Consider the following 26,322-nt stretch of genomic DNA (forward strand, 5'->3'; position numbering starts at 1 on the left):
TCTGCGGGGACCACGAGTCAAACCAGTCGCTACGTGGTCATCAATATCGCTACTAGTAAGACAGGATGGTAAAGATGGTCAAAGCCAAGAAGAACATACATGAGTGGGTAATCGCTCCCGTTTCCCTCCTTCCTGCGCCTCTCTCTATCCTTGCGCGCACCTTCTCTACAGCGTCGCCTGCCACCTACTCCTATCCATCCTCATCCACACTCCCCTCCGCGTCCTCGTCGAGAAGCTCACTCTCATCAAAGGCCCAGGAGCTCGGAGCTCTGCCCGCAGATGATCCAGTCCTGCGCTTCGATGTGGTACTCGACCTCGCCCCTGAGCTGGCCACCCCGTTGCGAGGCGTACCACCCTTCTTGTGTGGAGGCGTCTTGGTAGTCGCAGCGGAGCGAGGTGAGACCTTCTTCACGCTTGGAGCTGAAGGGGAGAGCTTGGCCTTCTTGTTCTTGGCGAGAGGTGTTGCGAGCTCTTGAGCTTCAAGTGCAATCTCTGGCTGCGTGAGCGAGACGGGCGCTGGAAGTGGCGCGGGAGGCGGGACATTACTCGCAGGCACGATGACTGATGGACCGATCGCATCATCTATAAGGACTTGCTCCTCGGTGCCCGAGCCGCCTTCGTTGCCTTCTCTGATGGCGTCTGCGGGCTGAGTGAGTGAAGGTGCTGAAGAATTTTGGCCTGGATTGGCAGCGGCAGCTTGGGTATCAGGGCCAGAGGCAAGGGATAGAAGCCCGTCTAACCCGCGAAGCTCAGCTTCGATGCGTTGACTGTCTGCTCCGTCTGTGCCCGTTGCGGTGGGTCGCGAGGAGAGCGAGGGCGGCTGCTGTTGCGGTATCGCGTCCTCGATACCCAGATTGGTACTCTCTTGGCCATTGGCAACAGAGGAGGAGGATTGAGTGGCGCCATTCTCGACTTGCTGCGTTGTCACGGTATCTGATGCTCCTGCCACCAGCCCCAACGCGGATGCAGGAGGAACGCCAGCTCCCCTCGTCATCACGAATGGCGTCCACCTAAGTCTCTCCGGCCGTACCTTCATATACCCCTTGCTCTCGTAATTCTTCAGATGGGCAACGACATATGCCCGATCGAAGTGGATACGGTACGAGGTCGGAAGAGCATTGGCGCCGCTCTTGCTCTTGGCTGCATTGGCCGCTGCTGTGGCGCGAGCACGGCCGCCTCCTCGACCGCGACGACGTGGGGGCTGAGGAGTGGACGTAGTAGATCCATCGCCACCGGCGCCGTCGCGCGACTTGTACTTGAGCGTTGCGGGCAGGCGCAACGATGATGCCGCTGCGGAGGGGAGGGTGGAGCTCTCTCCATCGTACTCGACGATCATATCCTGCTCTCGTAGCACGTAGTGTACGTCATCCGCAGTCATAGCCGTTGCCTTGCAGATGTCCTCAATGGTCACCTCGTCGGGGGCCTCACGCAGGTATCCAAAGACGGCGAGGGTCCAGTAATTGCGGTAGCTCAGCAGCCCGAGGTCAGAGAGGGGCTTCTCTGGCGAGCCGAGGTTGCCTTCCTTCTTGGAGAGGAGGTAAGAAACATCGATGATGAAGTTGCCCCACCCTCTCCTTTGGCGGATAGGTAGTGTCATGATGCAGGAGAGGTTATACCCCATATGGCTGCGCTTCTCCTTGGAGAAATAGCCGACGAAGTGAGCCCCAAGATCGTCCACTTCGGTCACAACGTAGAAGAGAAAAGGCTCGACATCGTAGTAGAGGGTCTTGTGGTCGAGGAACATCTTTGCCAAGAGGCAGAGATTCTGGCAGTAAATCTTGCTCTTGCGACCGTCCACTTCGAAGATGCTGACATTGCCGTCACGGTAGATTTCGTCTCCTGGCGGGTGGCGGGCTTTACACTTGATGCGGTGACGTTGAGCCATGAAGCTGCTCTTCATATACTTGAGGCAGAACTCGCACAGCCAGAGTCGGCCGTCAGGGACGAGAGAGTACTCTTCGGGATAGGGTGCTTGGTACCAGGTATCGATATCGAATGTAGAGAAGCGGATTTGCTTGATGGGAGTTGCCACGCCTGTGTCGGCAACGGTGGCTAGCGTACGTGGGTTCTCTGTGACAGGCGTGGGAACCTCTGATGGCTGCGACGAAGAAGCATCGACCGGAGTCGCGATGGCAAGGCGGCTCGGCGCTGGTGGCGGAGGCGCTGCTGGTTGTGATGAAGAGAAGACGCCGCGGAGTGATGAAAAGAAGTTCGAGGTCGTTGAAGTCGAGGCAGACGTCTGAGGTTGAGAAGCCGCCACCATTCGCGGCGTGCGGCTAGCCCCATCTGCAGCTCCCGTTCCAGCCCATGGCGATCCAGCAAAATACCCAGCTGCCGATGAGGATGCTACAGGGGTGCCCGACCCAGTCGACGCCCCTCCAGTCGCTCCTGCAGCTGGGCCCGTCCGCTTGATGCCTCTGCCCGTGCTTGTGGTGCCGGGTAGAGAGGCGACGGCGCCTCCGAGCTTGGCCTCAGCGGACGACTTGCTCTTCTCGAAGCGCATCTTATCCTGTGGTTTCGGACGGGTCTTGCTGGTATCTGCATCTTCTGCTGCAAGTACGCCGCCAAAGCGCTCTTCATCGCCTTCCTCTTCCTCTGCATCCGACGTGTCCGACGGGCTGTGACGACTGAAATGGGAGCCAAGGCGAGACTTTCCCTTTTTGCCGTAGCTTTTCTGACCCGGCCGGCCGCGATTGGAGGAGCCTTCGGCTGCTGCTGCTGCCGCCGTTGATGAGGAGTCGCTGCGGTAGTCTCTGTTCCACGGCTCGTCGCTGTCCGTGGAGTTTGCATCGTCGTCATTGTCCGAGCCTTCCTCGCCGTTGGTCTCAGCATCGAAGAAGTCGACGAGTTTCATCGCGCCAGGCGTCGGTCGCTTGCGCGATGGCGTCTTGCCATTGATCGCCTCTGACCCTCCGAGCGAAGATGACTTGCGTCCTCCTCTCCCCCCCGACCCAGATGCCATACTGCCCAGCTTGAGTTTCAGCAGAGGCATGCGACGCTTCGATGCTGAGCCATTGAGGACTGTTTGCGACTCTTCTGAGGATGGGCTGGCAATCTCATAGCTCTTGTCCTTGTTCGTCGGCTTGCGCTGCCGCCTTGTACCACTCCTAGCTTCACCGACTGTCTGAGGCCCTCCGTCATCTTCTCCTGGCGGAAGCGGCTCACTAGCCAGTAATGGGCCGGAGTAGTGATCCGTTGTGGACGGTCCTTGCTCCCACGGCCCGTAGCTCGAAGCCAAAGGTGAGGAGATAGACGGCGAGCGGCCAAATGTGTTGCTTCTTCCGCTGCTCGCTCCGGACCAGTCGTCTGAACGGACCTTGTGAGATTTGCGGGAGACTGCTTTGACATGCTCGCCGAGCTGTTGGCAGGTCGGGCAGTACCACTGGCCCTTTGGCGGCCCGTCGAGGGGAGGATCGAGGCAGTAGAGATGCCAGCCGCGATCGCAGCGATCGCAGAACATGATCGCGGCCTGAGCGGAAGAGGAGAGCGAGAGATACACATCAGCATGTAGCCTCTTGGCAATGGAAGCTCTCGTCGTACTCACATCGTCTCCCTTCTCACCACAGACTTCGCAATCCTTGCATTCCATACAATGCCAAGCGTACTCCTGTGCCACAGCTATCTTCCTCGGATTACGACCCCAGCGCATACAGGTAGGATGCCCGCTGCTACCACATGCATGGCAGCTAATGAGCTTCTCTGGCTTCTGATGTCGATTGAGAAGATAGCCACAGAAGGCGCATTGCTGGCTGGGAGGGGCGCGCTTCTTGACATTATGCTTGAATTGGCCCGTCTGAGGCTTGGGAGCCTTGACAAGCTTGCTGGAAGAGGATGCAAGAGCCAACGGAGCTGTCATTGGGAGGATCGGCGAATTGTGATTCGACTCGCGCCTTTGCCTCTTGCTGCTTCGATGAACTGCTGACGAGGATGATGATGATGATGACGAGGGTATGGATGGAGCTGGCATTGCGAGGGCGGATGTCGATGCCTGCGACTGGGACAGTCCGTCATCAGGACGATGGGCGTAGCCATTGACGAGGAGTGCAGCCCCAGAGGACATGTCAAGGCTGAGCGCCGCCGCCTCTGACTGCTCCGAGGCTGAGGAGGGGAGAGTGAGAGGAGGGAATGATGAAGACTTAGACCCTCGAGGGCGGAGACGCTTGCTGACAGGTTCTTCTGAGGGCGACTTGAAGGAAGATGAGGACGACGAGAAGGGAGAAGAGGAAGAAAGGAAAGTCGTGAAGCCTGTCGACGCGTTACCCGTTGCGCGCGTATTGAGGTTGGCGGGTGAAGTTGATGGACGAGGGAGAGGAGAGCTCTCGTCGTGGCGTCGGTGGAAGGGGAACAACCTCTTGAGGGCCTGTATCGTGTTTCTTGTCGTTCGTGAATGCCTCTGATCTGACGCTGGGATCAACGACGATTGAGGAGATGCGACGAGGAGGGAAGGCAGGTGACCAACTCGGAGGCGATGATCCCTGTAAAGAGTCGTGGGTCGTGATGGTCGCCCTCGACGGGGCGCTGCCTCGCGCCGCGGACTCGGACTCAGCCTCAGCTCACGCCGCCACGCGACGGCACTTTGCCTGCCTGCCGCCTCTCGACTGACCTCGCCCGACTCACTCCCGTCGTGCATTGGCCGCCTTGGCCTCGAGTCGACAGTGGAGCCTCGCTCTTACGACTCCTTTACGACCGGTCGCAACGTCGACGAGGTGGAAGAGTATGGCACCAGCGCCTCTATCGACGCTGCTAGCATTCTACTCTGCAATCGCCAATGGCAGCAGTACAGGAGACTGGCTTCCACCTCCCGTCTGCTCTCACACCTTCATAACAGACACGCTCGCCTCGCCCGCCCTCTTCCTCCTCGTCGAATTCCTCAAGGCGGCGAACAACAGCAACGGCCAGCAGCCAACGAGCATACTCTGGCTAGCGGCCGATGCGTCCGGTCAGAGCCACCTGTCAGCCGTAGCACGGCGAGCAGGAGTCAATCTCACTCAGCTTACTGCGAAGGGGCGATTCACCCTCATCGACGCGGCTCAAGTCATCCTCGACGGCGATTCAGATGAGGCAGCTCTTCGCTCCCTATATATGCGCGTACAAGGGGCCCTTCCAGCCCAAAATGCTGATTCTGAGCTAGGCGCGTCTTCGCAACGCCCTCGCTGCATCGTCATCATCGACGATGTGAGCTCTCTCCTGTGGAGCGTGGCCTCACAAGGCGACCCAGCCGTCCGCTCTATCCATCGCTGGATCGTCGCGCTTCGCTCGCTTTGCACTCGTCACCAATCATCCCTCGTCACGCTCCAGCATCTGGCTTCCACTTCTCCCTCGGCTGATGCGGCCTCAACCACCCTCTTTCACCGGCTGCTACGTTGCTCCCACATTTGGATCGAGGTGAAGGAGCTGTCCTCCGGCAGAGCGAGGGACTGCTCCGGCGAGATCAGCGTACACCCACTCGTTGACGTGACGAGCGTACAGCTCGTGAGCCCCGCTGCAGGAGGTTGGGGTAAAGGTGTGCTGTACAACGTTGCTAACGATGGGTCTGTGGTGATCTGGGCAAAGGGGACCCAGGGGACATCGTAGAGCGAGATCCGGCTTCGCGAGTCATCTGTATTTGTAATAGCATAGCATATAGAATCGCAATCGCATCATTCAGGCGACTACAACCTTCTTGACTGCCGCTACAAGATCCCCATCGGCCTCCTGAAGAGCAGTCTCCGCTTTATGTCTCGGCAGCATGAGCTCACGGACCTAGTCGCGAGATCAGAAGTGCGTGATCAGCTGTGGAGTCCTTGGAGCGACGCAGTCGACCCATGGTTTCTAAGATGATGCTCACGAGGTACTCTACGTCCTCCTTCTTCACTTTCTTGCCCTGAACAGCCTTCTCTCCCGCCAGCTTTGCCTGCTTCTTCCTTGCTTCATCGGGCATATCAACACAAACGGCATTGATTGCCTCGCTCATCCTTCCCCGCTCGAATGTGTATGGTCCGGCTGCTGCGCCTGCTGGACCGGGTAGAGGGACATAGTCTGCCCAGTCTTGGATGACCTCTGGAGCTGGGGCCATGCTGAGGAGAGTGAGGTGAGTGACGTCGGTGTTGAGTGGAGCGGACGATTGATTGGACCAAGTGAGCGCAGGCGGGGGTCGAGCTGATCCTGGTCCGTCGCTGCCGGCTGAGACGTCAGATTTTGGAGACGGAAGCGCGAGCGGCAGCGATTTCGCATCTTCTCGTTCAGCAATCACCACCACAAGAAGCTGGCTCACTATGGCGCCTGAAGATCATGAAGAGGGTCCGAAGAAAAGGGCGAGGAAGGTGAGCACTCGCGCGTTGGAGCCGCATATATCGGTGGTGCTCCTCGAGCTCACGCCTTTCCCTCCTGTCACGCAGCGCACCCGCAAGTCAAGATCAAAAGCAAAGGGAATCGATGACGATGGTCAAGAAGGCGAGACCTCAATTCAGCAAGAAGAGCGACAGGCAGAGGCTCCTTCGACGTCAACATCTACGCAACACCCCGCTCAAAGCGCTGACGTAGCATCTCACTCAGCGCCCACAGCAGCCTCCATCCTCACCTCGAATCCGCACAAGCCCTCCGTCCTTCCGCGTCCCTCCATCTACGGTCCACGCAAATACACCCTGTCCGTAGCCATCCCTTCGAGCATCGTCTACAATGCTCAGACGATGGAACTCAAGACGCGCCTTGTTGGCTCACTGGCACGAGTCTGCGCCGTCTTCAATGTCGACGAGATCGTCGTTTGGGACGATGGGACACCTCCGCCTGCAAATGCTGGTGGGGGCGCTGGTGGACCTGGAGGGGGAGGCGCAGGCGGCCAGTACGGCAATCAGCACCAAGACGGGCAGCAGCGAGGCAGAAAACGCAACTTCGACGAAGACGGTGCAGGTCCCTCCAACGGGAATAATGCACCGTTTGACGCCTCCCCTTTCATGGCCATGATCCTGCAATACCTCGAGACCCCGCAGTACATGCGACGTCAACTCTTCCCCATGCATCCGCACCTACGTCTCGCCGGTCTTCTACCCCCGCTGGACTGCCCACATCACTTGAGATTTGAGGACGAGTCGCCATTCAGGGATGGCTTGGTCGTTGAGGCGCCACATTACGCTGCGAGTGCGCAGAGTCGAGGTGCTTGGGTCAATGTGGGACACAGGGATCCGCTCCAATGCGATGTCCTTGGCTCGCAGGTCCCGCCAATCGGGTCGAGGGTAACGGTGGATATGGCAAACTCGGTGCAAGGCAGGGGCACACTGGTGTCGCCGCGCACGCCTGTTCAGACGCAAGGGCTCTACTGGGGCTATTCGGTACGGCTGGCTTCTTCCCTCTCGAAGGTGTTCACCGACTCACCATTTCCCAGCAGCAGCAGCGAGGCAACCCCAGCAGAGTACGATCTGGTAATCGGCACAGCGGAACGAGGCGATGCGCTCACCGACGTTCTCTATGCGACCAACCTTGGTTCCGCCGTTCCCTCATCCAAGGACGGCTCCTCCACCATTCAACCCCTTCCGGAATCTTTCGAACACGCCCTCGTCCTCTTTGGCGGTCTTTCAGGTCTCGAAGTTGCCATTGAGGCAGATGAGGGCATCCCGTTGGGTATGGAGGACGCGAGGGAGCTCTTTGATGTTTGGGTAGACTCATGCGAGGGTCAGGGGAGCAGGACGGTGAGGACCGAGGAGGCTTTGGTGATCACGCTAGCAAGGCTCAAGACGGCCTTGGAGCAGAGGGGAAGGAGATGAGTACTGGGGCGCATACCTCGAGCGGGGTGCATAAGTAGATGGTGATTTTGGAGGAGCTTGCTAGTCCTTCTGTACAATGTCGTATACAGCTCCATCGGCCGCACAGCCCGTTACGCCTTGACTTTCTTCTCTGCCGGCTGCGAAGGCGTAAGAGGAAACAATCAGTCAGCTACTCCTCTCTCAGCGGACGAGGTACACCTACCACTACCACTCACCGGTGAACCTGCCTTGCCCGCAGCCGTCTCCGCCGCTGCGGCACCGCCAGCGAATCGCTCTTCGCGCTTGCGCTTCCTCTCCTCGTCTTCTTTATCTACAAGACCGAATCGCTCTGCTCTCTTCCTCTTTGCCTCCTCCTCCTTGGCCTTCCTGGCAGCAAGCTCAGCCTTGGCCTCCTCGCTCATCGGCTCTTCCTTCTTGGGCGCTTCCTTCGCTCCATCCTTGGCCTTGCCATCCGCTTTCGCAGCAGTAGACTTAGCTGCGTCCCCTCCTCTCTTCTTTCCCGCAACGCCCAACTCCTTCTCCAACTTCTCCAATCCCTCAACCCCACCGCCGTCCCCCTCACCCATGCCAAACTTCCTCGCTCGCTCCAAGTTGCGCTCGGCCTCCTCCGCTAGCTCTGTCTGTCCGAAGCGGGCAGCGCGAGCTTTGCGCTTCTCGAGCTCGGCAATCAAAGCTGCTTGACGGTCTGCGGCGCTTGGAGCTGGCGCTGCTGCTGCTGCAGGTGGGGATGACGCTTTACCAGCAGAAGGGGAGGCGGCTGAAGGAGCAGAAGCAGGAGCTGCGGGAGCGGCCGCGGCCTTGGGGCTTCCAGCGCTAGTCTTGGGAGGGGACGCTGCCTTTCCAGCTGCCGAGGGAGCTGCTTTACCTGCCTCTGCTGGCGCTGCTCCATCAATGTCCTTCGGAAGGGCCTGTGGATTCTCGAGGAGACGCTCGATGAGGTTGGATTTGACTCCCGTTGTGGCCAAGTTGTGTGCTTGGAGGAGCTGCTTAAGCTCGGGGACCTTGAGTGACTGGAGATGAGCTTCCATGATTGCGAAGGGAAGATGATCCCAGCGTGGATGAGTGGATGGAGAGAATGAAGAAGAATGGATGGGAGGAAGGAAGGATGAATGGATGGCTGCTTGCCTCGATGTCGTCCTTGCCCTCGCCGCCTCGAGTCGGACCGCCGCCGCTCAGACCAATTGCAACGCGACGCGGAGGCGGACGGACAGAGTGGCTTCAATGTCGAGTGAGTCGACGACGACGAGCGCGAGGGAACACGGCTCATTCATTCTCCTTGTCAACCTCAAAGCTTCTCCCTCGCCCATCATGCCTCGCAAGAAGCAGCAGCCCATTGTCGATACCGCAGCAAATGGCGACGCCTCGATGGACACTGATGGCCCCGTTGCTGGCCCTTCATCGGCAGGAGGAGCGGCAGCAAGATCGCAGGGAGGCGTCATCTCCGAGTCGATCCGCAAGCAGATGAGCCTCGAGGGCATTGAGGCGTACGAGATGCCCAAGGCTGTGCTCGCTCGTGTAGCAAAGGCAGAGGTCAGTCGGCGCTATTCTACACAATCAGGCGACTACCGATCAGCCGCTGAAGCTGATACTCTCTCTCCCTCGCACCCTCAGCTGCCCGAAAACGTCCAGATTCGCCGCGAGGCCCTTCTCGCCATCTCCAAATCAGCAACGATCTTCATCTCCTACCTCGCAGCGGTGTCCGACGAGCTGGCCAAGCAGAACAACCGCAAGACCATCATGCCAGTAGACGTAGTTGAGGGTTTGGGTCTAATGGAATTCCCAGAGGAGATCAGGCAAGAGTTGAAGCGGGAAGTCAGGGAATTCAAGGTGTTGGAAGAGGAAAAGAAGAAGAGGGCGCCTGGAGGTGGAGGAGCTACTGCGGGTGGAGATGCCAGTCCAGGGCCGGGAGAGGATGGGGAGGAGGAGGGAGGAGATGAGGAGGAGGGCGGCGCTGCTCGTGATACGAGCGCGATGGACGCCACCGGCGCTGGTGCAGGAGATGATGACGATGACCAGTCGCGAGGCGAGCAAGAGGATCAGTCCATGGATGCGGCTGCACGAGTAGGTACAGGAGGTGCTGAATTATCTGCTGTGCCAGAGCAGCAGTCAGCAGCAGCATCAGCGCAACCACGGAACGACTCGAAGTCACCTCAGCCAGAGGACGAGGAGATGAGGGATTGAGCAAGACCTCAATGCATCACCGTGGGCCAAGCAAGACAACAACAGTGTACGGCCAAACACAGCAAGCGATGTCGCGGCTTCCTTTCCCGAATGTACATCACCTCTTCTCGATCACGCATCACGCTCACTTCTTCTACATGGCAGTTGAGTGAACTGAGGGGTATCGTATTGGATGACAACAGATCGTGTCCAGCGCCCGGCTCAACTGGCAGCCGTCGCAGTCGCCGCTGCCTTCTTCTTCGCCTCGGAAGCAGCCATTGCCCTCTTAAGCACGTCCTGCTCGAAGCTAGCCGCGGCAGTGGGCTTCGAGGCGGATGGCTGAGCTGCGACCGGCGGCGCCCTCTCTCTTGCAGTTCCCTGAAGTGCCTGCTGAAGCTTGTCAGGTCGGCTCCTCCGCCAGTAGAGGACACGCTCCGGCTCTCCGACCTTGGAGCCTGGCGGAGCAGCTTCCTCCTGGCTCTTGTCATTCGCCTCCGCCTCGCCATTAGCCTTCCTCGCCTTCGCCTCTCTACGCCTCCTTTGTTGCACCTCCTTCGCTGAGGCCCATTCAACCCAGACCTCTGAGTAGTCTTCCCCTTGCCGCACCGCCGCTTGCTGACGTAGAGCTTCGTCAAGTCTGAAATCGCTGCCCGTCTCCACGAGGCGAAGCGCTGCAGTCATGTCCTCGAAAGTGGCGAGACAGACCACCTCGGAGGGACGCTTGCGCTTCTTGTCTTGATCGCCGTCATCGGCTGTCGGTGGCATTGTTTGTTTGAAGTGAAGGAGGGGCCCGAAACATTTGATCAGGGATGACCGAAGTGAGGTGCCGTAGGATGGGTCGGCACCGACCGAGGCAGGGTAGAGGAGACGGACGGTCGTGTCCAGCGGGCCGATTGAGGGCTCGCTGATGTCTATATCTACCTGACCAGCCTGAGCCGTCGTAGCTCCGTTGACAGCGCCATTTTGCTTTGACGACGCTGCCGCAGCCTCTGCTGCCTTTGCCAGTCCTTTCCTCTGCTGCTCCTCCTCTCTTGACCTTCTTGCGGCTTCCTCCTCCCTCAACCGTCTTCCCTCGTCTCTCAACCTCTCAACTTCCCCTTCTCTCCTTCTCCTCTCTCCTCTCCTCTGAGCCTCTTCCCTTTCTCTCTTTTCGAGTTCCCCGACCATCCTTTTCCTCTCCTCCTCAAACTTCCCCACCCTCTCTCTACGCTTCTCCTCCTCATCCGCTTCACGCGCGAGTCTCTCTCGAGTTGCAGGGTCGGAGAGGAGCTCATAAGCTTTGTGCAGCGAGGCGAAACGGTCTGCCGCTAATTGGGGAGGGACGTCTCGGCATTTGTCTGGGTGGTACTTCAGCGAGAGGGAGCGGTAGGACTTGCGAATCTCGGCATAGGTTGCGCTACGCGGGAGATGGAGGAGGGAGAAGGCATCTCCGAGGGAAAGGTCACCTCCTGGTCCTCCTGATGAGGACGACGATGCCATCTTCGCCGAGCGTCTAGGTGGATGCAAGGCCGACCTGGCAGTGGCGGATGGTAAGAAAGGGAGAAAGGCACGAAGCGCGGTTGAATGTGGCGGCAGTCGGCTTTTGGCTCAGTCCGGTGGACGCGAAGCAGCGGAAGAGGATCAAGCGAGATCACGCAGGGGACGGCAGCATGAGGTATCGAGTTGAGAGAAAGCAGAGAAGAGTGGATCCACACAGGAGGACGAATGGGCATGAGAGGCAGGACCGGCTGCCCCGCTTTGTGAGATGAAGTGGGTGACAGCCCGGCCCTTGACCATCAGCCTGTCATGGCCCGCTCACCTCGTACACTCCACATAAATCAACTCCTTTAACTGCCCCCGACTGAGCTGCTCCTTTGAATAGTCAAAGCTGAAGAAGCTCGGGTCCAGCGGCTCAGCGGTCGGCTCGTCCTCTGGATCGTGGTAGGGCTCCAAGTAAGGGTGAGCGAGCGCTTCGTCCACCGTGATGCGCTTGCGTGGCGAGAAGGTCAGACAGCGCTCCATCAGGTCCACGGCTAGCGGATTGGCGTTGGGAAACATCTGAGAGAAGTTGCGTCGCTTTCTGAAGGGGAGGGCACGAATGTAGTCTCGGGAGCGCGTCGAGGAGATTGCGTAGAAGTCGTCCAGCGAGGGGGTGCCAAGGATTTCGAGGGTGAGGGAGAGTTGATGGTGGTCTGCGAGCGCGAGGGCAAGGGCGAAACAGGTATGAGCCAAGGCCCTACTCTAGATCATAATGGGTTGTGAGCGCCTGCTCACAGTCACGACCTGGGAAGAGAGGCTTGCCTGAGAGCATCTCTGCCAGGATGCAGCCGACGGACCAGACGTCGATTGCCTTGGTATACTCCTTGAAACTGCCGGTGCAACGCAGAAGACGAGGAGGTCAGCCTCCGCTACTCCAATCAGTCATGGTAGCCGCCCATCTTGCGCCTGCTTCCACTCACGTCAACATGATCTCCGGCGCCCTATACCACCTCGTGGCCACGTACTCAGTCATGAATCCCGTCCCCTCAGCCTCAGGCTGATTTGCGCTCCTCGCGAGGCCAAAGTCGCAGATCTTCAGATCGCAATTGGCATTCAACAGCAGATTGGACGGCTTCAAGTCTCGATGCAAGACTTGCGCTGAATGCAGAGCCTTGAGGCCTCGCAGGGTCTGGTAGATGAAGTACTGGCAGTGATCGTCCGAGAGCTCTTGTGTGCGGATGACTCGGTGCATGTCTGTTTCCATGAGTTCCTGCAAGCGAGTAAGAGGGCAAGCCATGCGTTATCAGCGGCTGCTCGATGGCGAAGAGTCTGACATAGCTGCGTCTCGCCGGCTCACCTGAATGAGATACACCTCGGAGAAGGTCTCGAGGTTCGTCGGCCTGATGATATCCAGGATAGAGATGATATTCTCGTGATTGAAGTGACGTAGCAGCTTGATCTCTCGCAAGGTGCGCAAGCAGAACATTGAGTGGTCAAAGGGCGTTATCCTCTTGATGGCTACGCGGGTCTGTGAAGGAAGGTGGATTGCGGAGCTGCGGGGGGCGGGAGAGTAAAAGAGGATGATCATGATGAGTCGGCCATCTCTCTTGCACTCATACGCGCTGCACACTCACCAGACGACACCGTATGCGCCTTCTCCAACCACGTCGACGACCTGATATGTTGCCCCGACGTTGAATGCCGCATGCTGGACAGCTTGCTGCTGCTGCTGTTGCTGCGTTGACGTCATCTTCTGTCCGTGGATGGAGATGAGGACGGTATGTGCTAGCAGTGACGAGAGAAGGCTGTTGTGATCGTGACAGTGACACAAGAATGGGCTTTTTCAAGTGAAAGAAGGGGAGCGAGCTCGCTGGCCGAATGCGTTGCGAAAGGAGATTGTTAAGTGGCGCTTCGTTGGCTCGTGCCCTTTTCACCGGAGGGCGGAGTGAGTGTGCACTTGAGTGGAGATGTTGGCCCAGAAATGAGCCGAAGGAGGCAATAAGGCAGGCCAGCAAGAGCTCTTTAGGGGTAAGTCTTGGTCTTGAAGTGATGAATCAGACGATGTTGAGGAAGGGCAAGATCGAGGACGGCAACGACAGGTCGAGAGTGAGGAAGAGAAAGGGAGCTGCTATGCGATCGATGCATGGCTCCCTCGACTCGACGACGAGACGCATGAGCTCTCACGACGGAACACGGCTTGCCGCCCTTCTCCTCGCCTCGCAGCCTCACCTGGCGTGCGTCCATGCGTCGACGCCAGACGCCAGACGCCAGACGCCAGCGCCAGCGCCAGCCCCTCGTCGTCTTCCATGCCTGTGCGTGGGCGCCAGCCGGGGCAACTCATACACGATCCGGTCGCCTGGCGTGACAGACTGATGAAGTAGCTGGCAATCCCGCAACGCGGGGGAGCATCGAAGAAGCAGGCGGGAAGCAGCAAGGCGACGTCCGCCCGTGTTGGCGTCAAATCGGCGTAGGCTCGCGACTAGCATACCAGCCTTACGACGAGCGTGAGCGAAAACACGCATAGACACACGAGGAAGAAGGGTGTGTGAGTGCGATCCGAGGGCAAGGTCAGCATTCCTCTTGAGCTGTCGAGCTGTTGAGCGGCGTAGGCGTCATCTGTTCGCAAAGCCCTCACGCTTCACGTCCGCCCTCTGAGCAGTCAAGGCAGATTGTGTAGTCGCGTACCAACATCGTCGTAACAGCGTGGTAGCAATCAGAGGTGGGTCAGGTGTGGTTGGTCAATCATTCCATGTATGTCGGTGCCATACCGGTGCCAACTACCGCGTCATTTGCTTCGAGGGTCGTGGTAGCCCTGACGCGCGTTGCGCCTGCCCGTGGTCCTACTCGTCTCCTCCACTCTTATTCACTATCAGCAACATCAGCATCGCCAACGACGAACAGGATGGCAAGCAGCGAAGCGAGCATGACCCCGGACGAGAAGCGCAAGGCCGATGTGGCTCGTCTACGCTCCATCATGGGTGACGGACTCGATCAGTCATTCTGGTCCAAAGCATGGCAGGCCAAGGCCACTCCATGGGACAAAGGCTCACCTCAACCATCTCTGATTAATTTCCTCACCAAGACCGACGCAGGCAAAGCTCTAGTGGCGGCTGAAGGCAGCAAAGGCAGCGCTCTCGTTCCCGGAGCGGGGACAGGGTACGACGTGGAAGTCTTTGCGTCCTTGGGCTGGTCTAAAGCAGTTGGAGTAGACATCGCACCGGAAGCCGTCGAATCGGGCAAACGCTGGCTGGCAGAGCGAGAACACAAGCCGTACCATGAAGAGATGCATTTCAAGGTGGCCGATTTCTTCGAGGATCCCAAGGGGGAACTGACGGGCTTTGACCTGGCGTACGATTATACGTTCTTCTGCGCCATCCCACCGAGCTTGAGACCGAAGTGGGGAGAGGCGTATGCGAGGAGCGTGAAGAGTGGGGGGCATCTGATTTGCTTGGTCTTCCCTATTGAGGGGGACCGCCCCAACGGGCCGCCCGTGAGTAGCCGTTGAGAGACAGACTGGAGATGCGCGTCAGGCTGACCAGAGAGTATCTCCTCATGCCCACAGTACTCGGTCTCGCCCGAGCTGATCACTCAGTTCCTCGAGCCGCACTTTGAGCTTCAGTGGCAAGGCGTGCCCCCCGATCAGCCAGAAGAGCGCAAGAACATCGAACAGGTCATGCTTTGGAAGCGCAAGCAGGCTCGAGGATGAGTCAGAGCGATGATCGAGGTATAATACGATTCGAAATCTTAGAGCTCGGTCCTGGTCCACTGCTTGTCCGCATCTGTGAGGGGCACATAGCGTACGCCGTACATCTTCTTACGGGTAACTTTGCCACTCTCGTCTTTGTCAACGTGGTAGATGTCTCTGCCGGGTGGAGGCGACATGGTCAGCTGCGGGTGATGCACTTTGAAGCTAGGTAGTGCTACTCACTGCGCTCCTGAGGCAGGATCCTCGACTGGGATGAAGAGTCGCCCAGGCTTGGCGAGCTGTGCCTCGAGCGCATCGATGACGCTTGGTGGGGATGCCGCGCCTACGTGGATGGCGTTGTAAGGCGCTCTTGCCGGCCAGCCTGTGCGCAGCAAAAGAATGTTGAAAAAAGTCAGCAGTTGAAAGGACACGGCCGTTCTTGTCGCTCCCTTGCCTCACCTTTCCTGCCATCGCCAAGCACGACCTCGATCTGACCCTTTGACATGGCGTCGCTCAATCCGTCCGTCTTCATATTCTCAACGCTTTGTTTCACCAGCGGCTCGATATGCTCAATACCAATGACCCGACTGCCACTATGAGCCCCGCTAACCTCACCCTCGTGCCCCGGCATTGGCTTGACGAGATGGTGGAACAGAGCAGCAAGGTAGCCACTCCCGCTGCCCACGTCAAGCACAGATGAGTCCGGCTTGAGATACTCCAGGAGCTCCTCTGCAGCGTGCGCATGCATATGAGGAGCAGAGATGGTGGCTGAGTAGCCGATGGTCTGAGGCGAATCCTGATACGCTGAGCGAGGGTCGGGGCAGTAGGCCTTGCGGTCCACCTTGGCCATTGCCTCAGCCACACGGGTGCTGTGAATGAGCCCCTCGCGGCGGAGATTGGAGATGAGCTCTTGGTTTGTGCGACCCGAGCACATCCACGCCATGGCTGCAGATATGGCCTTGAATGTGATCAAGGAGGAGTTCTAGGAGAAGGTTCGGTGATGCTCAAGTTGAGACGGGATGAATGGTGGAATTGACGCACAAGCCACACGCATAATCCAAGGCTATTCACACCGCCGCCTCGGAGGCGGAGTGTGATTTGGGGGAAGCGTGTCGATGTGGAGACGAGAGCTCAAAAGAGGCGCAAGCGACAAGACGCCGGCAAAGCGGAGCACAAGTCGAGTAGCGCACGCGGACTTGACGGGAGGAGCGAGAGAGCGAGAGAGCGAGGGGTCCACCCCAGCATTCAGCTTCCAGCACCAGCACCAGCATATACCCCTCGACCAAACACAGCCTTGCCCATCTCGAGCTCCTCACGATAGATGTCACCTTGCCATTGTCCCCTGTGCCCCTTGTAGATGATGGCCTCAAGCTCCGTCGTCACGCTACCATGGCCATCATGTCGCGGGGCAGTCGTCGCAGGGCCGACATCTAGTCTCACGACAGTCACCATTTCCAGCATCCACGGCCCCTATAATCCCCCGCCTCCTCATCATCATCATCAACATCGTTCACGTCGATGCTCGCCCAGTCCGACAAGGGCAAGCGTCGAGACGAAGCGTCATCGCTCGACATTCCGCAGCAATCGTCAAAGCAGTGACGTTCACGCAGCGTCATACCGCCCGTCAACATCGAGTGGTTTGGCGCTTGAGCCGTTGCAAGGCGGATCGCAGTGCGCCTTCTCTTCATCTGCACCTTCATTTACGCCACCAGCTAATGAGACGTCCCGCTCAACATCCAGCTCGTCGGCTCCCTACGCCTCGGGCTCATCGTCGAGATCAACCGTCGACTTCCTCAAGTGGTGGAGGCGATCTCTCAATTCCTCAAGCCGTTCAAACGAAGCACGGCCAGAACAAGCCACCTCAGCTCTCACGAATCCCCTTGATGGCCCAGTAGATGACATCAATACTTTGATGCGACACCCAGCCGTCTTCGACAACATCCGCAAACCCCGTCATACAATCGTGCTCTGCCATGGTTTGTATGGCTTCGACTTCAGCCGGCCTTTCTTCGGCATCGAGATCCACTACTGGGCTGCCGTGCTCGACATTCTGCGTAAAAAGATTGGCGCAGATGTCATCGTCAGAGGAGTGCCCGGTACGGGGTCCATAGCTTCGAGGGCCAAGGCGTTGCATGAGTTCCTGCTTTCAGACGAGGCGGGCGTAAGAGGGCAGAAGGTCAACTTCGTCGGCCACTCGATGGGAGGATTGGATGCGCGATACCTCATCTCGCACCTACGTCCCAAGCCAGAGGAGTACATTCCTGTCTCAGTGACCTGCATCTCGACGCCTCACCGAGGCAGTCCTTTCATGGACTGGTGCAATGCCAATGTGGGCATCGGCAGGGAGTACGTCGAAGAGTGCATTCGCGAGTACGAGCTCAAGAAGGGCATGTGGAAGAGACGAGAGCAGGAGGATGAGACTGGCGGTGAAAAATTGCCCTACAGTCTGAAGACGCCCTTGTTTGTGCGGCCAAAGAAGAAGGACGCAGCAGCCAATGAGAAAGGAGACAGCGCTGCGGCCTCGTACAAGACGAAGGAGCAGCAAGCGCAGGAGAGCATGGCAGATAAGGTAGCCGATGCCATCAGTGATGTTGGCGGAGCAGGAGCAGTAGCAGCGGCTGCTGTCACGGGCAACGATGGGAGCGGCGACTCCAGCACCGCCAAGAAGACGGCGCCAAACTCATCATCGCCCTCTTCATCGTCTTTCAAATCCCTCTCGGCTCTGGAATTTGTGACCCCTCTCACCCGTGCCTTGTCCTCCTTCACGGGCTCCTTCTCCTCGTACATGCTATCCGTCCTCGACCAACCAGCCTATGCTATGCTCTCCACCCGGTACATGAGCAAGGTCTTCAACCCCTCCACCCCGGATATGCCCAATGTCTCCTACTTTAGCATTGCAGCTCGCACTCGCAAGATCCCACTCTGGCATCCTCTCTGGCTGCCCAAGGTCATACTGGACGCCGCAGCCGAGGCAAGGACGGCGGGCAGTGAGAGGGATGGGAGTGCAGATGCCTTGGGAAATGCAGAGAACCAGGGGAATGATGGCCTCGTCAGCGTGCAGAGCGCTAAGTGGGGCACATTCCTGGGCGTAGTAGAGGATGCGGATCATTGGGATTTGAGAGGAGGTGGAGGGCCAAGATGGGGACAAGATAGGAGTATCAACCCGGCAACGGGAAAGCCTTGGCGAGAAGCGGCCGGTGCAGGGAAGAAGGCCGAGGAGCTGCCGAATGGCAAGGAGAAGAGGGAGGAAGGATGGATGGCGATCAACAGATTACTGGGCGGGATCGTCGGCTCGAGGTCGAAGGAAAGCGAGGAAAAGGCGAACGACAAGGCATCAGATGCTTCCTCGTCGCCAGTCGCGGAGGTCTCGACACCAAACGGCAGCGTCCCTGCGGCAAGCTCATCGCCGGTTTCATCCTCTACCTCGTCTCCTCCCGACCAGAGCAAAGCGCAAGCCTTCCTCGAAGAGTATGCGATTCTCCCCTCCTCCTCCTCCTCCTCCTCCTCTACCCCAACCTCCTCAGCAGACTCCTCGAACTCGCCAAATCTCCCCGTCCTCATGGACGAAGTCGCCTCGTGGATTTCGGAGCGTCTCCCCGTCGGAACTGAGGAGCGCAGACAATTGGCGAGCGATACGGCCAAGGAGCAAGAGGAGGGGGTGAAGGAGGCGATGGACAACGCTGTAAGCGTAGCTCAGGAGGCCGTAGGTGGTGGGACGGCAGCGAAATTGCCCTCTTTGAGCGATTCCGAATGGTCAGGTTCAGACGTCTCCGCTTTTGGCATTGCACCTTCTGCGGACTCGCCTCCCTCGTCATCCCAGGCAGAGGCCTCATCAGAGCAACAGCAGCACAGACGTCGCATCCTCAAGCTACGTCGCGAAGCAGAATGGCTCGAGTCGCTCAGCAGCAATCCATCTTCCTCCCCAGAGGGCTCAGCCTCGCAACGGGAAGACCGAGTTCGCGAGCTTCGTCGCGAGATTGAGTGGCACCGAGAGGAGCATGAGCGCTCCAAGGGCTCCTCATCCTCGGCCTCAACCCCCTCGTCGCCGGAGCGAGCTCGTGCGTCGATTGGCAAGAAGGGTCAGGCGGAAGCGAAGGAAAAGGATAAGAAAGACAAGGAAAAGAAGAGCAACGGAGACGAGCAGCTGGAACGATTTTGGGTCGCTGTATGCCAGAATCTGTGGGTCAGGGGATTTTGAGAGGTGGTCACGAGGGTGGAGGAGTGCTAATTGATTAGATTGACAAGATTGACAACAGTTGAGAGGAGACTTGTGGCGCGGCGGGGCGCCTTCACTCTCGTTTCGTTTGGACGAGGGAAGTTGATGTGGATAGTGATGTAACGAAGACGTTAGAAGGGGCGTCAGGACAGAGTGAGCCGTGCGCTATGACTGCTGGGCTCGCTCGTACCCGCTTGACGTCTCGTTTGGCGAGCGAGAACGGATGGAGGAGTAGAGGTATCTGAGTGGCTCGAGCATGTGGCCGCTTTGTCTCGCTGGGTTGACCTGCATTGGCGTTCGTCGATGAGGTGAGGTCTTCGCGGCCGAAAGGATAGATTGGTATCTGTTGAGAAAGTGGGCGACTGCCGTTAGGTCGGCCATCTTTGGCGAGGCTGCTGATCGCGCCGACGCTGGATGGCTTGGTGGCTTGGGTCTGCGATACAAGTACATTTGACGAGTGAGGATGGCTTTGGGTCGATGTCGGTGACTGAGTTGTGCTCTTTCTGGCGAGAGAGCTTTCCGCACGTTCGCCTCTAGCCTTTTTTTCTGTGAACTAATCGCTCTCAGGCTCCTGCTTTGCCTTCCTCCCACGCTTCTTGCTAGCAGCGGCACCATTGCTGCTCCCGGCCGCAGCAGTGGCAGCGTTCTTTGGGGGCCTACCGCGAGGCTTCTTGACCTTAGGCTTGACGTCCTCTTCAGCATCGTCGGCAGCAGCGGCAGCCTTCTTGGGAGGTCGTCCACGAGGCTTCTTGATCTTGGGCTTGATGTCTTCTTCCTCGTCGTCGTCGCCAGGTAGGCGCAGGCCGGCACCGCCGCTGGGGCCGGCGCTATCATCCTGCGCGGGGGCATCCTCTTCCTCGTCACTGTCGGCCTTGCGCTTCTTTCCCCGTCCTCCCTTGGCAGCAGAAGCCTTTTTAGCCTTTGCTTCAGTCTTGGCTTTGGGCCCCTTGTCCTTTCCTTTGCCCTTGACCTTAGACTCGGGCTCAGGAGACATCTCGGGCTCGGGAGGAGGCTTGTTGACGGCGGTGGGCACCCCTCCATTGGCCTTGGCCGCAGCGTCGCGGGCCTTTTGCTGCTCTTTGAGCGCGGCCGTGATGGCTTTGGCCCTCTCTTTCTGCTGATTCTGCCACTCAGCATGTTCAGGGTCGGCCTTGGCGGGTGGCTTGCCCGCCTCGCGACGTTGCTTGATGTCTTCAGGGACCTCGGAATCGTGGACGAAGCCTCGGTCGAAGACGCGCTTGATCGGCTCTTGATCATCGGCTGGCGGGCCAGTGGAAGTGAGAGAGGGCGATTCGGTCAGTGAATATGGGCCGAGAGGCAAAGTTGGCGCTGCCGACTGTGTGCTTACGGTGTAGCTCGTCCCAGCCGTCAAAGTCTTCAATCTCATCGCTGAATCCGGCCTTCATGTTGTTGATGGTGCGCTTAGTGAGGCAAAACCAGTGGCGCCTGTCATCGAAGCAGAATGGGTCGTATCTTAAGATGAGCACGCGACGTCCAGCAGCCAAGGCGCCAGGGCAAGGCTGGGCGACGCCGAGCTGAGCTAGGACTCACCATTTGAAGCTTTGAATCTCGGCATGATCGCCCGTCTTCGAGTGGACTGTGTATGAGCGCAAGAAAGAAGGCAGAGTCAGATATATGCCAGACGCAACTGCTGGCGCTGGCCCACGACACTGACTGTTTGGCAACTGGACGAGGACACCGATACGAGGGCATCCCTTATCGATCTTGATCTGGGCAGCCTTGCACGACACCTCCTGGCAAACGGCAGCGCCAGTCTTGGCTACCTCGAGGCGATACACGCCACTGACGGGCATGGCGGCGTTGATCGAGGGCTGAAAGGTGCAATGAGCTGGTTGTTACGGAGGCGAGAACGGGATCGACGAGATTAACCGTCGGACGAGCCTCAACCTCTTTGTGCCGCTCGCCCTCCACCCATCCACCCAACCCACACGACACGCCCTCGAAATCGTCGTCGGACCCTCTCGACATCGACGCGATGCATTTTGCAGGCGGACCGGACCGCCCCGCCTGGCGTCGACGTCGATTTTGCTGTTGGGCGCAGGGCGGACTGAGGGTCTAGAATAGAGCAGCCCGGCCGTGATTTGCCTTTTCTGGACCCTTCACTGCCAACCATCATCAACAATCATCTTCGCGGCCGCCGCCAGAACAGCTTAGTACAAGGCCATGTCTCACGATCCGTCAGGCAGCGACCTGCGATACAATGCCAGCAGACGAGGGTCTCAGTCAGTCAGGCCTGGTACAGCGGGCAGCGCAGCACCGGCTGGCAGAGTCGTGGCGTCCGACTTCCCATCGTCGATGCCTACCAACGCATCCGCTATGCTCAGGTTTGCGGCTGCGGGAGGCAGCAACAGCAATGCCAACGCTGCCATGGGCACCGCTTCATCAAGCTCTCACATGGATCCCTATTCTCCTAGCTGGCAAAACGGTCGGCCTGATTCACTGGCTAGCATTTCTTCCTTGGGTTCCGATGAGGGTCTTTCAGACGACGGCGGCGACGGCGATAATGAGAACCCAAGCCGCCGTGGTCGCAACCTTCGGCAACTCGATGACGAAGCCTTTGATCTTGGTCCTGCGCAGTCGAGCTTCCAATCCAGCTTCGTATCCGACGCGGCAGAGATGCTCAATCCCAACCTCTACCTGCACGCCCAAGAGGCGTGGAATCAGTGGGATCAGCATGTCAAGGTCGGAGGAGAGGATGGTCATCACGAAGAGGAAGGTCTAGCAACAATCAGCGAGTCAGCATTTGAGCGACAAGAGCGCATCAGCGAGCGCGCCTCGCTTCTTTCTTCGTCGTTGGCCCAACGTCGTACATACGGCGCCCTGCCGGCTGGGCCACCACCCGATGAATCTACCTTCAGCAGCATTCGCCATCGCGAGAGGGTCCTCTCTGCCATCCATGACCAGCCAATTCCTGCCGAGGCTACAATGAGAGATGCCATGAAGACGGCAGACATTGGAGGCTCGCCCGGCTCGAACCTCGGTCTCGTCCTCATTGCTATCGCACAGCTGTGCTACTCTGCCATGAACCTCTTCGTGACGCTACTCGACGAGCGTGAGGGAGAAGACGCGCCAGGTAGAGGCAAAGATCATCCTCCAATCACAGCACTCGAGGTCGTGCTGGTGGAGTGCTTCATCATCTGGCTGGGAGCCACCGCAGCCATGCTACTCTTCCGCACGCCGCATCCCTTCCTCGGTCCCCCAGGAACGCGCGTCCTTCTCACCCTGCGAGGGATATTTGGCTTCCTTTCCACCCTCTTCCTCTATATGGCGCTGCAGAACCTCACACTGAGCGACGCTACCTCCATCACCTTCCTCGGCCCCCTGGTCACAGGTGTAACGGCTGCCCTCGTCCTCCACGAACCGTTTAGCGTGCGTGAGGCTGTCGCAGGCATGGGATCTCTCGGCGGAGTCCTCCTCATCGCTAAGCCTGCAGCCATCTTTGGCTCAGCAGCTGACGGCAATGTACCAAGCAGCGGTGGTGGTGACACGCCGCCCATCGAGGACGGCTCCGACACTCGCGATGCCTCGAAGCGTGTAGTCGGCGTCATCGTTGCCCTGCTTAGCGTACTCAGCATGTCCGGGGCCTGGGTTTCACTTCGCAAGATCGGTCGCTCCGCCTCGACCTACCACAGCATAGCCTACTTCGCCCTCGCCTCCTGGACCCTTTCTCTTGCCGGTATGCTGGCTCTTGGCCAACCTCTCGTAGTTCCCAGCTCGATTCAAAGCGGCTTTCTCCTCGCGATGGTGGGCGTCTTCTCCCTCGGCGCTCAAGTAGCACAAACGCTCGGCCTGCAGCGAGAGAGCGCGGCGAGGGCGGCGACGATGAGCTACCTGCAGATCATCTTTGCCACCTTCTTCCAGGTGGTCATCATCGGAACGAGCCTAGAGTTCTTGTCCGTCGTGGGATCGGTGCTGATCTTGGCCAACGGAGCGTGGGTAGCCGCGAGCAAGAGGCCGGAGGACCTTGTTGCGGGTCATTGAATGGATTCAGCGTTCGTAGAAGACAATGGAAGACGGGTGACGACGAGTGATCACCCAAACTCAGCAATCCATCATCTGTACATGCGCTGCTCTGAAAGACATCCTTATGACATTCTTTGATAGATGACGAAGCTCGATGAGTAGAAGACAAGGTGATGGAAAGCGGAGGGGAATGAGAGAGGCATGAGGGAGGGGTCGCAACGGTAATGTGCTACAGGAGACAGAGGTCGAGCGTACAGACTATGTGACGAGGCTTTGGTTGGGGGCACTAAATACATCGACAGGAGAGACATGGATTGTATGGTATCAGTGAGAGTGGGAGGCGTATGACGTGTTGTCCTGCCGGCGTTGTGAACGAGCGACCGGTCGCGAAGAGGATGGAGGCGGTTCATGGACCATGTACGGTCTGAAGTCCCGAAGTCTAGGCGGCGCCAACGCAACGTCAGGGTGGTGTTGCAGTTGCTCGCGCTGCCCAGCGTCTGCGGCTTCAAAGATGTGCTGAATGGACGGCAACTTCTTTGACGATGCTGAGATTGACGTCGACTTCTCTGGCGCCGAAGGGGTGGGCAGCCGACCGGTCTGGGCCGTGAGGCCATTGGTGTAAGCACGAGATGCAGTGATTGTAGACGCACTTGCAGCAAGGTGGTTAAGGCCCGCCATCGCTGATGCTGATTTGGATATCGGCCCATGAGGGAGGAGCGAAGGGCTAGATTTGTCGCCAGAGCGCGTGAAGGGCGTGACGAGAGCGGACGAGTGCCCCGCCACCCAGCAGGTTGGACGACTCTTGATGGGAGCAAACAAGGGAAGTGCCGATGAGGAGGTGGCTGAGTTGTAGGCTTGGGTCGAACAATCAGGCCTGCATACCTCTCGAGTCTGACCTTGTCCTTGTCCTTGCCCGTGCGAGCGGCGAAGCAGGTCCAAACGGCGGTAATAGTCGCTCTCACGCTCGAAGCCGCTCACGCCATCATCTTCAAGGCCAGGCCGGTCGGATGGTGGTGCCTTGGCTGGGGGTGAGATCGGAACAGTGCGCGAGTGTGAAGGTTGATGGACAGCAACAGCTGTCGCCAAGGCTCTGCGGGGGTCTGCGGCGGGCATCGATCTCTCTCTTGAGTGTCGGGTCGGTTGAGAGGAGGCAGCGAATCGTGGTCTACCGGACACTTGGAGGCTTGGGAGAGTATGGCCCGAGGGTCCGCCCGTAGAATGAGCACCGTCGAGCAATGGCGCTTGATCTAGTCTAGCCGCACCATCTCTCGAGGGGAAAGATGGACGTAATTGAGGGGAAAGGGCTTTTGCTCGGGAGCTCACTCCCTCTGCCTCTCTTGAGTCTAAAGACGTGCTCTGAGTAGAGGAGACTGCGGGTGCTCCCGTTTCATGTCAGCTTTCATAGCCTCTCGCCTGCTCGCAGATCGACGCACTCACCAGTATGAGGTCGGTGTGCTCGAGGCTGGGGTCGCTGGTGCAAGTGAGAGGTGTGTGCTGGATATGCTGTCGGGCGTGAGTCGAGACAATCATAACGAGTCCTGTTGTCTTGAGGTGGCGCGACACGAATAGTTGGTGCAAAGGTGCGCAGGCCGTCTGCTCCTGTCGAGCCGGATGAGCAAGAGCCTGATGAAGGTGTGGGACTCTTCAACTCGTCCATCTCATCCTCGTCCCCGTCGCCATTGTAGAGCGCCTGGCCACGCCCTTCGATCTTTCTTTTCTTCTTCTTGACACCCGGCTTCAAAGCTTTCGTCGAGTCGGCCGCCTTGATGATCCTGAGCTTGAGACCGCGTCGAGCGATGGCTCTAATGAGGTCCGATGACGGGCTGAGGCCTGGAAAAGTCGCCTTCTCATGGACCTGAAAGACCTCGGAGAAGACGGAGCCAAGAACACTGAAGAGCAAGTCGGAACGATCAATGACATCGATACGAAGGCGGTAATTGCCCTTCTTTCGTACGCTCAGCTCGGAAAATATGAAGTAGCTCTGATCTTGAGGCGGGTATACCGGAGCAGTGAAGGCACATTGGTCAAAGTCCCCTGATAAGGCCTCGAGTCCGTTTGGAGTGAGCTTGACTTCCTTCGTTGGCGTGTCGATGCTGACAAGTCTGACGCGCAGAGATAGGTCAAGCAAGCTGAAAGCGCTTCTGCGAGATATAAGGAGGGGTGGCAGAGTGAGTCGAATAGACATTCAACAACGACTTCACGTCATGAGGCCAGCCTGATACTCACGCAGCGCCTTGCTCCTTAGGAATGAGTTCGCACACGAGAGGAGGATCAAGCGGGATGGGGCGGGCACTTCTGTGCAGTGCAGTGTCGTCACCAGACGCCAGGCCATGGCGGGGCTGTTGACGGATGACAACGCGAAAGCGAGGATCTGATCCGGGATCGCGACGAGCGCCGCACGTTGCAATAGAGTTACGTATGCTTCTGAGATTGTGGATGTCGAGAAAGCATGCCAACTCGGTAGATGAGCTTTGCTCCTTCCTCGTATCCGCTGGTGAGGAGAGCCTATGGCAAGGCGCCGATGCTGTAATACTGTTAAGCATTGCCCTATCGAGGCCTCCTCGAGGTCCTAAAGGCTCGCTGGACAGCACCTCCATAGCGGCAATGGCGTGCGCTTGCTGAGCTAACGGTCTCACCAGCAACGGCACTCCGCCAGCACCGGCAAGGATGGAAAGACGATCGCTGCTGCGCTTCCAGATGCTTTGGAGCTAGACCTGATGAAGATAGCGCCAAGAGAGGGTGATTGAAAAGTGAAAGAGGATGAGCCACAGTGCTGCAGAAGCTGGTGTGAGAAATGATCGTGCCCTTGGTCGACGGTGAACAATGTCAAGCTTCGAGATAGGAGATGCTTTGTTGACATAAGGAAGAGGACGACGAGAGACAAAAGAGGTCAGCCAAGAGACAGGCATGGGCAAACGGAAAAGATGGTGAGACCAGATGGTGTATTGGGCCGGCGTCGCAACATGCCCAGCGGGCGTCGAAGAGGCAGCGAGCAGCCGTAGAAATGGCCCGCGTCGGCCGTGATCGAGAGCGGACCAGATCTGAAAATACGGCAAGCCAGATTAGGCGTGAGGCGAGCG

General features: G+C 58.4%; 14 protein-coding genes across 14 annotated transcripts; 6 read left to right on the plus strand and 8 right to left on the minus strand.

Annotated features, from left to right (window-relative positions):
- Positions 1–25: 25 nt before the first annotated feature.
- Positions 26–4,488, minus strand: BDZ90DRAFT_247738 (hypothetical protein). Its single transcript, XM_025507606.1, has 2 exons — positions 3,545–4,488; positions 26–3,469 (listed from the first exon to the last, which is right to left on the minus strand). The coding sequence occupies exons 1-2, from the start codon at positions 4,058–4,060 to the stop codon at positions 191–193; spliced, it is 3,795 nt and encodes a 1,264-aa protein (XP_025364757.1). The 5' UTR covers positions 4,061–4,488; the 3' UTR covers positions 26–190.
- A 185-nt stretch (positions 4,489–4,673) lies between these two features.
- On the plus strand, positions 4,674–5,948 carry BDZ90DRAFT_229177 (hypothetical protein). Its single transcript, XM_025504949.1, has 2 exons — positions 4,674–5,742; positions 5,828–5,948. Exon 1 carries the CDS (start codon positions 4,717–4,719, stop codon positions 5,572–5,574), a length of 858 nt encoding a protein of 285 aa, XP_025364758.1. The 5' UTR covers positions 4,674–4,716; the 3' UTR covers positions 5,575–5,742; positions 5,828–5,948.
- Positions 5,374–5,967, minus strand: BDZ90DRAFT_229178 (hypothetical protein). The gene is made up of 2 exons (XM_025504950.1): positions 5,828–5,967; positions 5,374–5,742 (listed from the first exon to the last, which is right to left on the minus strand). Exons 1-2 carry the CDS (start codon positions 5,951–5,953, stop codon positions 5,644–5,646), a joined length of 225 nt encoding a protein of 74 aa, XP_025364759.1. The 5' UTR covers positions 5,954–5,967; the 3' UTR covers positions 5,374–5,643.
- Positions 5,968–6,224: 257 nt separating this feature from the next.
- On the plus strand, positions 6,225–7,804 carry BDZ90DRAFT_276635 (DUF171-domain-containing protein). The gene is made up of 2 exons (XM_025508944.1): positions 6,225–6,302; positions 6,378–7,804. Exons 1-2 carry the CDS (start codon positions 6,255–6,257, stop codon positions 7,737–7,739), a joined length of 1,410 nt encoding a protein of 469 aa, XP_025364760.1. The 5' UTR covers positions 6,225–6,254; the 3' UTR covers positions 7,740–7,804.
- BDZ90DRAFT_276636 (hypothetical protein) lies at positions 7,380–8,803 on the minus strand. The gene is made up of 2 exons (XM_025508945.1): positions 7,955–8,803; positions 7,380–7,876 (listed from the first exon to the last, which is right to left on the minus strand). The coding sequence occupies exons 1-2, from the start codon at positions 8,765–8,767 to the stop codon at positions 7,850–7,852; spliced, it is 840 nt and encodes a 279-aa protein (XP_025364761.1). The 5' UTR covers positions 8,768–8,803; the 3' UTR covers positions 7,380–7,849.
- Positions 8,804–9,047: 244 nt separating this feature from the next.
- On the plus strand, positions 9,048–10,040 carry BDZ90DRAFT_276637 (histone-fold-containing protein; the record flags this gene model as incomplete). Its single annotated transcript, XM_025508946.1, has 2 exons — positions 9,048–9,269; positions 9,351–10,040. 2 exons carry the CDS (start codon positions 9,048–9,050, stop codon positions 9,918–9,920), a joined length of 792 nt encoding a protein of 263 aa, XP_025364762.1. The 3' UTR covers positions 9,921–10,040.
- A 20-nt stretch (positions 10,041–10,060) lies between these two features.
- BDZ90DRAFT_229180 (DnaJ-domain-containing protein) lies at positions 10,061–11,445 on the minus strand. The gene has a single exon (XM_025504951.1). The coding sequence runs from the start codon at positions 11,376–11,378 to the stop codon at positions 10,122–10,124; it is 1,257 nt and encodes a 418-aa protein (XP_025364763.1). The 5' UTR covers positions 11,379–11,445; the 3' UTR covers positions 10,061–10,121.
- A 93-nt stretch (positions 11,446–11,538) lies between these two features.
- On the minus strand, positions 11,539–13,487 carry BDZ90DRAFT_229181 (putative MAP kinase Kpp2). Its single transcript, XM_025504952.1, has 5 exons — positions 12,992–13,487; positions 12,715–12,910; positions 12,338–12,627; positions 12,153–12,247; positions 11,539–12,070 (listed from the first exon to the last, which is right to left on the minus strand). Exons 1-5 carry the CDS (start codon positions 13,105–13,107, stop codon positions 11,694–11,696), a joined length of 1,074 nt encoding a protein of 357 aa, XP_025364764.1. The 5' UTR covers positions 13,108–13,487; the 3' UTR covers positions 11,539–11,693.
- A 793-nt stretch (positions 13,488–14,280) lies between these two features.
- Positions 14,281–15,063, plus strand: BDZ90DRAFT_257247 (thiol methyltransferase 1; the record flags this gene model as incomplete). Its single annotated transcript, XM_025507934.1, has 2 exons — positions 14,281–14,847; positions 14,920–15,063. The coding sequence occupies 2 exons, from the start codon at positions 14,281–14,283 to the stop codon at positions 15,061–15,063; spliced, it is 711 nt and encodes a 236-aa protein (XP_025364765.1).
- A 38-nt stretch (positions 15,064–15,101) lies between these two features.
- BDZ90DRAFT_215390 (protein-L-isoaspartate O-methyltransferase) lies at positions 15,102–15,976 on the minus strand (the record flags this gene model as incomplete). The annotated part of the gene is made up of 3 exons (XM_025504225.1): positions 15,102–15,219; positions 15,286–15,424; positions 15,502–15,976. The coding sequence occupies 3 exons, from the start codon at positions 15,974–15,976 to the stop codon at positions 15,102–15,104; spliced, it is 732 nt and encodes a 243-aa protein (XP_025364766.1).
- A 954-nt stretch (positions 15,977–16,930) lies between these two features.
- On the plus strand, positions 16,931–18,181 carry BDZ90DRAFT_205940 (alpha/beta-hydrolase; the record flags this gene model as incomplete). Its single annotated transcript, XM_025503951.1, has 2 exons — positions 16,931–17,412; positions 17,686–18,181. Coding segments are annotated over 2 exons (978 nt in total), but the record flags the coding sequence as incomplete, so codon positions are not given.
- A 1,630-nt stretch (positions 18,182–19,811) lies between these two features.
- Positions 19,812–21,072, minus strand: BDZ90DRAFT_225085 (zf-PARP-domain-containing protein; the record flags this gene model as incomplete). The annotated part of the gene is made up of 4 exons (XM_025504648.1): positions 19,812–20,518; positions 20,607–20,704; positions 20,810–20,855; positions 20,934–21,072. The coding sequence occupies 4 exons, from the start codon at positions 21,070–21,072 to the stop codon at positions 19,812–19,814; spliced, it is 990 nt and encodes a 329-aa protein (XP_025364768.1).
- A 309-nt stretch (positions 21,073–21,381) lies between these two features.
- On the plus strand, positions 21,382–23,551 carry BDZ90DRAFT_229186 (hypothetical protein). Its single transcript, XM_025504953.1, has one exon. The coding sequence runs from the start codon at positions 21,575–21,577 to the stop codon at positions 23,258–23,260; it is 1,686 nt and encodes a 561-aa protein (XP_025364769.1). The 5' UTR covers positions 21,382–21,574; the 3' UTR covers positions 23,261–23,551.
- Positions 23,414–25,953, minus strand: BDZ90DRAFT_5957 (hypothetical protein). Its single transcript, XM_025509710.1, has 3 exons — positions 25,469–25,953; positions 24,680–25,383; positions 23,414–24,612 (listed from the first exon to the last, which is right to left on the minus strand). Exons 1-3 carry the CDS (start codon positions 25,837–25,839, stop codon positions 23,567–23,569), a joined length of 2,121 nt encoding a protein of 706 aa, XP_025364770.1. The 5' UTR covers positions 25,840–25,953; the 3' UTR covers positions 23,414–23,566.
- Positions 25,954–26,322: the final 369 nt, after the last annotated feature.

Source organism: Jaminaea rosea, assembly GCF_003144245.1.
Source record: "Jaminaea rosea strain MCA 5214 unplaced genomic scaffold BDZ90scaffold_1, whole genome shotgun sequence".
In the NCBI taxonomy this organism is placed as follows: Eukaryota; Fungi; Basidiomycota; class Exobasidiomycetes; order Microstromatales; genus Jaminaea; species Jaminaea rosea.

Bases quoted from the DNA above. Each gene is read 5' to 3' on its own strand.
- BDZ90DRAFT_276635 (XM_025508944.1), top strand. From the start codon at position 6,255: ATGGCGCCTGAAGATCATGAAGAGGGTCCGAAGAAAAGGGCGAGGAAG. The intron at 6,303-6,377 runs GTGAGCACTCGC...CCTGTCACGCAG, and splicing joins CGAAGAAAAGGGCGAGGAAG to CGCACCCGCAAGTCAAGATC.
- BDZ90DRAFT_229178 (XM_025504950.1), bottom strand. From the start codon at position 5,953: ATGAGCGAGGCAATCAATGCCGTTTGTGTTGATATGCCCGATGAAGCA. The intron at 5,743-5,827 runs GTGAGCATCATC...TCTCGCGACTAG, and splicing joins AGGAGGACGTAGAGTACCTC to GTCCGTGAGCTCATGCTGCC.
- BDZ90DRAFT_276636 (XM_025508945.1), bottom strand. From the start codon at position 8,767: ATGGAAGCTCATCTCCAGTCACTCAAGGTCCCCGAGCTTAAGCAGCTC. The intron at 7,877-7,954 runs GTGAGTGGTAGT...ACGCCTTCGCAG, and splicing joins CGGGCAAGGCAGGTTCACCG to CCGGCAGAGAAGAAAGTCAA.
- BDZ90DRAFT_229177 (XM_025504949.1), top strand. From the start codon at position 4,717: ATGGCACCAGCGCCTCTATCGACGCTGCTAGCATTCTACTCTGCAATC.
- BDZ90DRAFT_229180 (XM_025504951.1), bottom strand. From the start codon at position 11,378: ATGGCATCGTCGTCCTCATCAGGAGGACCAGGAGGTGACCTTTCCCTC.
- BDZ90DRAFT_229181 (XM_025504952.1), bottom strand. From the start codon at position 13,107: ATGACGTCAACGCAGCAACAGCAGCAGCAGCAAGCTGTCCAGCATGCG. The intron at 12,248-12,337 runs GTGAGTGGAAGC...TTGCACCGGCAG, and splicing joins GCGCCGGAGATCATGTTGAC to TTTCAAGGAGTATACCAAGG. The intron at 12,071-12,152 runs GTGAGCAGGCGC...TCGCGCTCGCAG, and splicing joins TCTCTTCCCAGGTCGTGACT to ACCACCATCAACTCTCCCTC.
- BDZ90DRAFT_229186 (XM_025504953.1), top strand. From the start codon at position 21,575: ATGCCTACCAACGCATCCGCTATGCTCAGGTTTGCGGCTGCGGGAGGC.
- BDZ90DRAFT_5957 (XM_025509710.1), bottom strand. From the start codon at position 25,839: ATGGAGGTGCTGTCCAGCGAGCCTTTAGGACCTCGAGGAGGCCTCGAT. The intron at 25,384-25,468 runs GTGAGTATCAGG...TATATCTCGCAG, and splicing joins CCTAAGGAGCAAGGCGCTGC to AAGCGCTTTCAGCTTGCTTG. The intron at 24,613-24,679 runs GTGAGTGCGTCG...GAGCACCCGCAG, and splicing joins AGCACACCGACCTCATACTG to TCTCCTCTACTCAGAGCACG.
- BDZ90DRAFT_247738 (XM_025507606.1), bottom strand. From the start codon at position 4,060: ATGTCCTCTGGGGCTGCACTCCTCGTCAATGGCTACGCCCATCGTCCT. The intron at 3,470-3,544 runs GTGAGTACGACG...TCTTCCGCTCAG, and splicing joins GTGGTGAGAAGGGAGACGAT to GCCGCGATCATGTTCTGCGA.